Genomic DNA, 12,610 nt, shown 5'->3' on the forward strand with positions numbered 1-12,610 from the left:
GTTATTATTAAACACTTGGAAATGTAGAATAATTGTGCAGCCGCAAGAAAATATGGCATAGGTCTAAGCCAATATTTGGTGTCAACTTGAAGACAACGATAGCTAAAAATATGTGTACTGAACAAAAAGTGCATTCAGTGGTCCGCAACAAGGACGCTTTAAAGAAATCGAAAATGAAATTGTGAGGTATGTGCACGAAAAACACAAGAGTCAAATGGCCATACCGTGACGCAATAAACTCGTTCGTTGACTTTCAGCGCCTGCAATTAGGCCTATACATCGCTAGCCGCTGAAGTTGGCCGAACCTGGCAAGTGAGACGTGCGTGTAGCGGTAGCCGGTTATATCTGACGCTGAGTAAGTGTATAAAACATATCTTCACTTAAACTAACTTATATATATATGTACAGGATAAAATACAATATATTAAAAAAACATTTTGTGCACATGAACATTCAAGATCTTGAAGATATGTTTTATACACTAATTTTAGGACCTCAACATAATATTTTATACATACGGATGCAATATTGTACATACTGACATATATGCCAATTCACGATAAGACATGCCCCATTTGTATGTGAATAAATGCACATCATATAACATTCCTTTGACAATGCAATTTGATCAAGGCTTCATCATATGAATATGTATTCATGGTTCAGCTGAAGATGACCTTGTATATGGGGTCGAAACCGGTCCTGTAGCTTAATATAAGCAATAAAAAAAAACAAGTATTGATTGGTGGAAACTCTTTCCTATTTTTAATCAAGTACAAGTCATCGTGTTGTAAGAGCACATGTGTAATTGGAGACGGCATATACGACGTTGAACATTACAAGCATTCATTTGATGAAAGATGATATTTTTTTCTGCTTCTGAGGAAATTTTGAGATACGGAAATATTGGAAACGCAGCAGTTCAGATTTCCTTAATTTTATAAATCTGAGGAAATTTTAAAGTACGTAAAAACTGTGCCAGCTTGGAGAATCGAGTGTGTGTGTTGGGAACTATTACTAAAACAAACCTTTTAGTTTCAGCTTTCACCAGAAGACGGAAGATCACTAGCAGTCCTGAACTATTTCGGAAGAATGGAACTTCAACATTACGACGGAGTTTGTAACTGTCCTAAGTCCTCGCCTGCTGCAGCCATGTGTAACTAAAATGTGAGGCATAATTCAGCCCAGGGGAGAATAATATCGGAGATGGAGTTTGGTTAAATATTCACTGATCATCAACCGAGTCCAGAAGCCAAGTCTACTACAGCTAAGATTATAAATTATACTTTTCTCTATTTTCTGTTGTAATAATTATGTAGACGTAGTCCTTACTTGAATATTTGAGATCATTTCTGATAGTCTTTGTAGTTAGGAATTTCACTCTTCTTTCACTGGTGTTGGTAGATTTGATGTGTGTGAGAGTGTATTTGGGACCTATAATTTGTTCTATTTGAGTGAGTGCTTCGTGCCATGTTCTCACTGTCCCATGATAAGTCGAGGAAGGTGTTAAAAATATTTGACCCACGCGATAACATTTATTAATTTATAAAATAATGATGGAATAATTTTTGAATTATTTGGGACAGAATATCGACGTGTTCTGTGAATTTAGGATTTTTCCTTGATGTTTTTGTGGTTTATCATAGATTCGAGATAGGATAGAGTCATCTACAATTTCATTAAACCATAGCCTACGATGACGCGACCGCGTGCGTATAATAATAATAATAATAATAATAATAATAATAATAATAATATTATTACGGTCTAATAGAATGTTTAAAGGTCATGAGTGTAATTATTACTTTGCTTATAAGTGATTAATGTGTGCTATATTGAAGTAGATGTTGGCCTGGAATATTGGTCGTGGCTTGAATGTCCACAAATTTTGCATTTACTGTTATTGGTATTTTTGAGACTTGTAAATGGATCTTAAGATAGGATTTTATTTGTGTGTCCATTACATGAGTCAGTTAAGGAAGAGAGTGTGTTTTTGAACATAATTTCTTCTTATGCAGCACATGTTGATCAATAATTTGAGATAATAAGAGATTAAAAATAACGTAGTCGTGACTCATAGACCGTATGCGCGAATGCTTATTTATCTATGACTGTAGGCAATTCTATGGAATTTTTAGTGATGATTTCTACTGTACAATTATCCTGGAACATCGTTGTGGAATCTATTTCATTGGAAAAGTGATAATCCTGTTACAATCACACGCCAAACGATCGTAATGGTAGCCCATGTCTGATATCGTCATCGGGAGAAACTCTCATATTTCAAATAAAATTTAAAATTAAAAATCAAGAGATAGGTTTCGATAAATCTATTTGATAATATTACCGTGGACCAAAGCTTGAATGTGAGATGGATGAATGACTGATATTTTGTAAATGTGATTTTCATGGTGATATTTCGTCATGATATGTGTATGCTGTGCGCGTAAAGTTTTCGATTTTCTTGTTGTTTTGTGGCGAGCATATTTGGCTCAATTATAAATCTTTAAGCAATTTTATGACGGAATAAGATAGATTAGGATCTTTGCTTCGAGGGAAAATACTTAAGCAAGGATCGCGTCAATGAACTAAGCTCACGAAATGTAAAATGTTTAACTTTACAATGCGAGAATTTTAAGTCTTTATTGTGAGTTGTGCACAACACTAGGTCAATTGACACAAGAGTAAAAATCTAATGAGTTGAATATTGGACTTCAAAATAATTTAATTAAATAATTTGAAGCATAAGTAATTAATTAGAATAATATTTAATTAATAGAAATAATTTTTTTTATTTTTCGTGTGAGGTAAAAATTTGACTCATTGCAAATAAATCGCAGAGTATTGTTAATTTAAATAATAATTTGAAAAATCAGATTTTTGATATTTTGAGATAGGATTTTCTCAGATAATAAGTTAATTAATTTCCTAATACGATTTATTAAGACTCAGTTTCGTATCTTTGCAGAATGCAATTTAATGAAGAACTGTGGGTGAATTCCAGCAGGGAAGAGCTAAATTTTTTTATTCAAGATTTTGAAAATATTAATGGAATTTGGAAAGTGCTAATAATTTTTTTTAATAAATGTTAAAACCCATTTTTTTTTTAGTGTTTTCATTTGTCGTCAGTCCTTAGGTTGTCCCTGTCCTCAATAATTTAGCGTTGCCTGTAAGCGAACGTTCCGCCTCTGGGACTTTTGCTTACCGGCTGAGCTGCCCGGCAAAACGGGGGCAATACATATATTCTTGAACGAGCAGGAATTATTATTATTATTATTATTATTACTGTATTATTCGTAATGAAGATTATGCAGATGACTCCGACCTTGACAATAGCAGTTCTGAGAACCGAGTAACATTAGATGATGCATTTAATGCATTGGGGGTAAGAATGATTTGGAATTATTAAAATGCAGTAGCACACGCTTTTATTACAGTACTGTAAAAAATTACTGTATACAGTATTCAGTTCAGTAGTGACAAAACAATTGTTTCATTATTTCAGATTGCTTTGCACTTTGTTGAACAAAGCAATGAATCTACCCCAGCTGATGTATTGCTGATTAAACGGTGGCGCGACATAGTTGCACGACAGCGCTGCACCAATAAAATTCAGAAGAAAATCACTCATTTTATACAATGAGTGACATTGTGTAAACATTTTAATGTTAATATAGAGTATGCACCTTTGCTTAGCAGAGTTTATTCATTTTTATTTTGACATTTAACTTCCGAAAATATTTACCATGTGTCATCCGAAAAAACATCTCAACCGAAGTGGCTCGGCCGCCCTTATTTTGGATAAACGGGGTTCTACTGTACATGTAAACAAGGAACTACTTAAGATAGTACAGGTGTATGCTCCACAGACAGGATGTAGCGTGCAAGAAAAAGAAGAGTTGCTCAATGAACTGGAAACACATTGTTGGAGATGGGATCACGATAATGGGAGATTGGAATGCTCATGTGGGAACTGTTAGAATAGGGTATGAGAATGTTCTGGGCCCGCACGGGTATGGCGATAGAAATGAAGATGGAGAGGAACTGCTGGACTTTTGTATCAGAAATAACCTGATAATTAAAAAAACATGGTTTATGAGGAGGAATACCCATAAGATCAGCCGATATAGTTGGGATGGACAGTATGGAACACTCATCGATTTTATAACAAAAGACCGAGAATGGGGAAGATACGTCATGAATATGAAGATAATCCTCAGTGAGTGTATGGAAGGTGATCATAGATTAACTGTGGAATTAAAACAAGTAAAAATCCCTAAAATTCTATTGAAGAAGAAACCAAAGATCAGAATTTGGGAATTGGAGAAGGATACAAGAATGGCATTCCAAGACTAAGTTGCCTAACACAGAAATATGAAGTGAAGAACCGAGGAACAATTTAAGACAGACATTTGTGGAAGCAGCAAATGAGATATGCAGGAAAACAAAAGCAAAGGTTAAGGGAAAGGAGACACCGTGGTGGACAGACAAAATAAAAAAAGAAATAAAAGGAACAAAGTGAAGAAAGAAATGGAGAAGGATATACAAAAAATGTAACAGAGGGATGAGAAAAAGATAGAAAGGTTACATGTGGAATACAGAAGATTGAAAGTACAAATAAAGAAGAGTATCAAGGAAAAAAAGGAGAAATGTTGGGGAGAGTTTACCAAAAAAATTGAGCAAGATAGTCAAGGAAATCAGAAAATATTATACAGAGTAATAAAATCGAAAAGAATAAATCAAGAAAAAATCAAGGCATTAGAGAGAGAAGATGGATCCATAGTGCATGACGAAAAGGGTCTTCAGAAGGTGATGGCAAAGTATTTTGAAAAACTTTATAATGAGAATGACTGCTCATAGGAAGACTGAGATAAGAAAATGGAAATAATAGAGAAAAAGAATAGAACCCAATAACATGGTTGGAACTTGAAAGGGCAGTGAAAGCAATGACCAAAGATAAAGTGGAAAAAACGAATTCAATGCTGATAGGCTGTAGGAAGCATTGGACTACAGTGGATATATACAGAGCCCTCAATGCCATATGGAAGGATGAAAGGATACCTGAAGACTGGCAACAAGGAAGCATTGTAGCACTGTTCAAAAAGGGAAATAGGAAGAAATATAAAAATATAGAGGTACTAGCAATTACCCACAGCCTCGCTCGCGTGGATTCCGTAATGTGATCAAAGTAATCGTTCCTCAGCATTGTACTAAGACATTGTCTGAAAATTCCTAAAGTATAAAAAATCACCGAAAAGTTGAGTTTCATTTACCCCAGAAATTCTTTGTAAACCACGTTTATGGTATTACTTTTGGGGCTAAGACGACCATGCGACAATAGAACTGTACATGTAAGAAACAGTCTTCTGTCAAGTAAATTAAAAAAAAAAAAAAAACACAGCATGTTTATTTTTAAAAGAAATTCCAAATACCTATTTCTATCTCTGTAAAATTCTCAGTTTTTTCTGAATATAAGTATCCCCATAAAAAATAAAAAAAGAGTTCAATCCACTTATCAGTCATTCCTCCCACACCCACCTAAGTGGATTTTCCGAAAACAAAAATACAGGTTCATTTATTTTTAAAGGAGATTCCAAATACCAATTTTCACGTCTTTAACATCTTTAGTTTTAGAGATAAATATCCACATTAAAAGAATTACATTTTTTTCACTTCCTTTCACCCTCCCCCTTAAGTGAATTTTCTGAAAACCAAAAATACCTGTTTCATTATTTATAAAGGAGCTTCCGAATACCAATTATCATGACTGTAACATCTTCAGTTTTGAGATACAGTAGAAGTCCGATATAGTGAGTACGGTACATAAGGAGAACTCAGTTATAACGACAAGTTTTGTCTGTCCCTTCAAGTCCTATATTAAACTGCGTATTATCCTTCGGTTACAGCGAGAGCCCTATCACTGACGCATCTGTTATTACGAGCGATTAAGCGTGTGCGCGCGTTTTATCGTTACCAATATTTATGCACCCCAGCGATTATGTTGCATATGATCGATCACCTTCGGCATCATTTCCTCGCTATGTCCACTAGCGAGTTCTTTTGTCGACATTCGAAGGCGATGTCCTAGTCAATAATACCCGTTGACTGCTGTTCCATAAAGAAAATTCGCAATGAAAGATAACATGTTTTCGTAATAAGTGTGTAAATAACGTGTCTGATAACAGTTGTTAAGTCATTCAAAATAAAGGCTGAATGAACGACCTCTTAATTTTAATGCTAAACACTGTAATTAAGTAAAAATGGGATACACCAAGATATGGCAGCAGGAATAGTTCTCTATGTGCATTTGCAAGCACTCTTGTCGACATTCGAAGGCGATGTTGGAGTGCATTAGTAATATTCGTCGACTGCTGGTTCTCGACAGAAAATTCGAAATGAAAGAGGATAACATGTTTTCATAATAAATGCATAAATAACATGGTTATTCAGATGTAAATTTTTAGCGAAGAGGTTATAATTTCTCTACATGCTTTTGAAATGTCTTCATGATACTACGGTTCGGTTAGCTGACTCCGTTTGAAGAAGGAAACAAATGTTTGCCACAGAAGCCTCTGGAGTGATCCTAATCCAAAACGTTTATTTCTCAGAATCTCATGTGGAAAAATCAAGAATCGTCCTGCATTCGCGGGCTAATAGTAATGAACCCCGCGGGCGATTACCGCGGTAACCACACTGCTTCCTTCCAACCCCGGTGCGCGTACACACATAACTCGCTGACAAACGACCGCCTCTATCATACATCGCTACCCCCGGCAACCGGTTGTACAGTGCCTCTGCGTAATGTCACAGGATCTCGGGAAATTGTGAAAAGAGAATGTTCTATTAGCCTCTACAAAAACGTTTTTCAAATCTGCAGAATGGCATTAAAACATGCAAGCTTTCGAATTCTTAAAAAGGCCACGGCTCAGTGGCAGAGTTATAATGCATCTACTGTACCTGACGCTTAGTAAAATTAAGTTTTGTAGACAGCAGGGATATTTTTGCGATTGTAAAGATACGTGGAACGGGCACTGCCGGCAAATTTTCAACGGGTTTTCGTCGATATTATGATGCCAAGTTTCAGTTAATGTTTATTGAACACTCAGAAATGTAGAACAATTGTGCAGCCGCAAGCAAATACGACATAAACCTAACTAAAGCCAATATTTGGCGGTAGTGTGAAGACAAAGGTAGCTAAAAAATGCGTACTATACAAAAAATGCATTCAGTGGCCCGCAACAAGGACGCTTTACAGAAGTCGAAGATGAAATTGTGAGGAATGAGCTCGAATAACGCAAGGGCAGAATTACCGTACCACGATGCAGTAAACTTGTTCGTTGACCTTCAACGTCCGCGATTAGGCGTACCGATATACATTGCTAGCCGCCTCCAAGTTGGCCGAAACCGGCAAGCGAGACGTGCGTGTAGCGGCCGGTTGAAGCTGACACTGATAAAAGTAACCTTTTTATAGACAGCAAGAATATTTGCTTGATGGATCGTCGTATTGTAGCAACACGTGGAATAGATATTGCCACCAAATTTTCAACGGGTTCTCTTCGATAATACGATGCCAGTTTTAAGTTAATGGTTATTACACCCGCGGAAATAAAGAATATTTATGCAGCCGCAAAAAATAACAGCATAACTAAAGCCAGTGTTCGGAGTTGGTGTGAAGACAAAGATAGTCTAAACATGCGTACCTAGTGTACAAGAAAGGCAAAGTACTTTTTAAGCCTGATTTAATTTTTTTGAAGGTAAAAGAGGAGGTCGTATTGCATTCAGGGCCGTCTTGGATGAAATTAAACATACACTTTCAAGTAGTATCAGATTTTGAAAAATAACAAACAAATGAGTTGTAGTGTGGTTTTCATGTGCTATAGACGTTGATTCCCATAGGGAATCTGAAATATTGTTTCGAATGAGTAAATTTATAATACCAATATAAATGGTCCGTTATTGAACATTATAAATTTTCCAGCTAACTGATTCCTGGTTGCCAGGTGTGCTAGGTACCAACTGATGAGCCCAGCCTAGGTAACTCATTCCTGGTTGCCAGGTGTGCTAGGTAACAACTGATGAGCCCAGCCTCACACACGAGGGCGAAACGCTGGCAACCAGGAATGGAGTTAGCTGGAAAATTTATAATGTCCAATAACGGGCCATTTATATTGGTGTGGTTACCATCCGTGAAAACTCAAGTTTTGAACAAACTGAATTTAATGTGTATAGGGGTTTTCTGGACTTTTACAAAAAATTTGATATAATGACAGTTTGCTATAGCGAGTGAATTTTTCGCTGTCATGAATTCTCACTATAGCGGACTTCTACTGTACATGTATCCACATTTTAAAAAAAATTAACTCCTTCACCATCACCCCTCCCCCAAAAAAGACAAGAGATAGAATTCAAAATATTAAAATCAGAGAAGAGCTAAATATAGAACCGTTAGTACAAAAAGCAAGACAGATGGTTTGAACATATAAAAAGAATGGGAAAGGGACGGGTAGCAAGAAGAAAATTGGAAAGAGAAGTTAAGGGAAAGAGACCAGTTGGAAGACCGAGAAGAAGGTGGATGTATCAGATTTGGGAGGACATTAGAGAAGCTGGATTGGATGTGGTGGAAGTAATGGAGCAGGAAAAGTGGAAAGACAGAAAGGAGTGGAGGAGGCTTGTTAACCACACCCAGGCAACTGGAGGGGGACATTGATGATGATGACATAAAAGAAAACCATAATAAAGCAGGTTACATAAAAAATTAACTTACCTCTTTATCAAAATTAGCTCTAGTGAATTCTAAGGAGTTGAGAAGTGCAGTGGTAGCAGCAAAACGAACATGATTACTTGGTTCATTCTGGCGCATACCATGGATTATAGCCGTTAGAATATTGTTTGACTGAGAGAGTAGGACTTCGTGTTCCTGCAAATAAAAATAAATGGAAGATCAGATGTGCAGAACTCCAAGACACAGGCAACTTGGTCAAATATAAGTAAGATACTTACTATGTCTTGACAAATGTATCCTATTCCTTCGAGCGTAGCCTCTTTCATCATTTCCGTACTATTAGGACTAATAACGTTGTTCACCAAAGTCTGAATTAAATCAGGCCACTGGCCAACAGGAAGCTCAGCAACGGCTATATATGCAACACATTGTGCTGCTGAACTTGGTCGATTATTTTCTGTGCCCAATGCGGCAAGGACCTATGAAAAGTAAACAATTATACTTTTAAAATGTATGGCGTATCAAAAGTCAAAAGCAAGATTCATTTATTAAATTCATATACTGAAATGGTAAACAGAAATTAAGGAACTTGTAGTAACAGCATTAAGAAAGATTACAAATGTTACTTGCATTCTTCTTTATGTAGGATCTAATTTCTGCTGGAAAAGCCAACCACCTCTGCTGGTATGTCGCTTTAACAGCAGGATCTTTGGATGTGAGTGTATTCTTAAGCTGTAAGCCTGCTGCCATCCGAGCAACCGGACTGTTGCCACCATGATGAAGGATGTCTGAGAGGGTTTTCACGAATTCAGGCTGAAATAAGAAAATGGAATTTACAATACATAAAGAAATATTGTAACAATTAAATACACACGAGAACATCAATGAACCTAAAATGCTCTTAACTCCAGTCAGCACCTTGGAATGTTTCAATCATTACCTATTCATGATTGAAATGAAAACCTACAACCTGTTTTCCTCTCACTGACAGGATTAGGGATGGAATGAATGAAGCCCCCATCTTGCGGCAAGGATAGGAATTGTGCCGGATGCCGAGGCCTGTCGCACTCCTCTGGGGCAATGATTAATGACTGACAGATGAAATGAAATAATGGAGAGTGTTGCTGGAACGAAAGATGATGGAAAACCGGAGTACCCAGAGAAAAGCCTGTCCCGCCTCCGCTTTGTCCAGCACGAATCTCATATTGAGTGAACCAGGATTTGAACCACGGAACCCAGAGGTGAGAGGCAGACACGCTGCCGCCTGAGCCACGGAGGCTTACCTATTCATGCTTATCCATGTGAATAAGTATTTATACACTAAGAAGAATAGTATCTTGCATAGTTAAGTTCAACAACAATGTTAGAATTCCTTACAGATAATGAAGAAAATTATCTTACGGAGAGAGAGAAATCAAGTTTGCAACTTTAAGTAACTTACTACTGTAACCATATCCACAGAACCAATGCACATTCCTCTGACATCATCTGTCTATCTCAGCAGCCACCAGGCCATCTACCATCTCCTTTCCTTCCGCTGTCCCCGCTCCCCCCCCCACTCACTAGTTCAGACCCTGACCAAAGTACCGCTAACATTCTTAAGAAATTCGTCTCACAACATCTTAGAGCCATTCACGTTTGTCATATAAACGGCCAAAGCTTATTAGCTGCCAATCGAATGGATGAGCTTACAGAAATATTCAGCCCAGTCGTTTTACATGTCCTACTAGTGTGAGTCATGGTTAACAGATAAGAGCCCGTCTTCTTTGTGTCAGCTTGAAGGCTACTCGCTTCTGAGAAATGACCGCACCCACAAGCGAGGTGGAGGGGTATGTGGCTATTTCTTAACCAGCCTCAAACCCAAAATGTTAGGTCATTCACCAGGCAGGTATGAGAGGAAACCAGAATACATGTTTGTAGAAATAACAGCGAAAGGGATTAAAGGCCTTGTAGGAGTAGTTTACTAACCTCGAAATACAGGTCACTTCGAAGATTTTGAAGCTGACTTAACTGAACTGCTGCCAGAAACCACGCAACTTAAGACACTGTTTCAAGCTTATAATATGGACATCTTGCCTTTCTTTCCAACTCACCACACATCTCATTCGCACACACTTCTAGATCTTATAGTTACCAGCAATTCAGACGGAGTTCTCAATGTTGGTCAAACCTCTGTACCTGGCATTTCTGCACATGACGCAATATACATCTCGTATACCCTCCGGCCACCGAAACCCTCCCAGAAATTTATTACCTATCGACCACTGAAAAATATAAATATAGATAGACTCTTTGAGGGCGCAAGCAACATACCCTGGCATAATATAACGACCTATAACAAACTCGACGACAATGTCACCTTCTTCAACAGCCAAGTAATGGAACTATTTGACAAGCATGCCCCAAAGCAGCGAGCGAGAATATCTAAAGGACCCTCCCCGTGGTTAAATGACGACATTAGACAACTAATGAAACAAAGAGACTGCGCCCACAGAATACAAAAATGATCCTACTGTACAAAAGTTTGATGAATATAGGAAGTTACGAAACAAGACAACACAACAAATACGGAATGCTAAACTGCAGCATGCTTACAGCTTAATTACGCCTAACGGTAGAACAAGACGACATTGTGGAAATCTATTAATAACATTGGACTTACGAAGAACAAAAACAAAGACGAAATTACAGTACCTCTTGAGGCTCCTAACGAGTACTTTATTGCTAGTTCCTCCGCAGTACGACCTGTCAACAAACAGAAATTTATGAACCATTACGATACACACCCCACCCCTGACAGAAATAAATTCTATTTTAGTCACCTGACACCCCTCCAAATCAGAAAAGCAGTCCTTAGGATAAGCACGAAAGTGAAAGGAATTTATGACATTGGGACTGACATGGTCAAACTAATTCTTGATTTTTTATTGCCAACCTTAACCCATATAATCAATTTCTCTCTTCTATACTCTCTGGAAGAAGGCTATTGTGCTACCACTTCTGAAAAGTCAAACATCTTCGAACGAGGGAGACTATCGTCCAATCTGTATTTTATCAGCTTTAATTAAAATTTTAGAATATATAGTCCATACACAAATGTACCTTCAAACGCACAATCTACTTAATCCTTTCCAGTCCGGTTTCCGACAAGGAAATAGTACAACTACAGCATTACTCAAAGTGACTGAGGACGTTCGACAAGAAATAGACAGAGGATGAGTCACAGTTCTAGTACTACTAGATTACAGTAAAGCTTTTGACAGTGTAGACGTTGACATATTACTACTAAAACTGAAGGCTCTACATTTTTCTAAGCGTACGACTGCTTGGGTGCGTTCCTATCTTCACGGACGTCAACAATGTGTGCAAGGTAATAATGGAATTGTTTCCTCGTGGCGCCACGTGAATAGAGGAGTCCCTCAAGGCTCTGTACTTGGACCTCTTCTTTTCGCACTCTTTGTGAATGACATCATCGATTTTAAGACATTGCAGATACCACATGTACACTGATGACCTTCAACTCTACGTAGACTCTACAACATAAGACCTTCAGGAAAATATAGACTTACTAAACATTGACTTACAGATAAAGAGGTGAATGGTCTGCTGCCCACGGCCTGCAACTGAACCCTACAAAGTCACAAGTAATCCTTCTTGGTCATCAAAATCAAATAGCAAGTATTAATGACGTCCATTGCCGAGAGTAATCCTTCAGAATGTTGCAATTCCTTTTGTACCACAAGTGAAGAACCTCGGTGTTATCATGGACAAACGCATGACTTGGTCTGGACATAGCTTACATATCTGCCAAAAGGTTTTCTCTGCTCTTCATTCTTTATATAAATATATATTTCCAATAAATTAATCGAGGCTCTTGTAATGCCACAT

General features: G+C 37.5%; 1 protein-coding gene across 2 annotated transcripts in view; it reads right to left on the reverse strand.

Annotated features, from left to right (window-relative positions):
* Positions 1-12,610, reverse strand: part of Fs(2)Ket (Importin subunit beta Fs(2)Ket) — a 154,656-nt gene that overhangs the window by 108,201 nt on the left and 33,845 nt on the right. For both annotated transcript variants that reach the window (XM_067145300.2, XM_067145299.2), the window contains exons 3-5: positions 9,353-9,535; positions 9,001-9,201; positions 8,765-8,917 (exon numbers count right to left, since the gene is read on the reverse strand). In XM_067145300.2, the coding sequence (XP_067001401.1) occupies positions 8,765-8,917; positions 9,001-9,201; positions 9,353-9,535 (537 nt within the window). The remainder of the gene's footprint in view (positions 1-8,764; positions 8,918-9,000; positions 9,202-9,352; positions 9,536-12,610) is intronic.

The sequence above is a fragment of the Anabrus simplex genome, chromosome 4 (genome assembly GCF_040414725.1).
Source record: "Anabrus simplex isolate iqAnaSimp1 chromosome 4, ASM4041472v1, whole genome shotgun sequence".
In the NCBI taxonomy this organism is placed as follows: domain Eukaryota; kingdom Metazoa; phylum Arthropoda; class Insecta; order Orthoptera; family Tettigoniidae; genus Anabrus; species Anabrus simplex.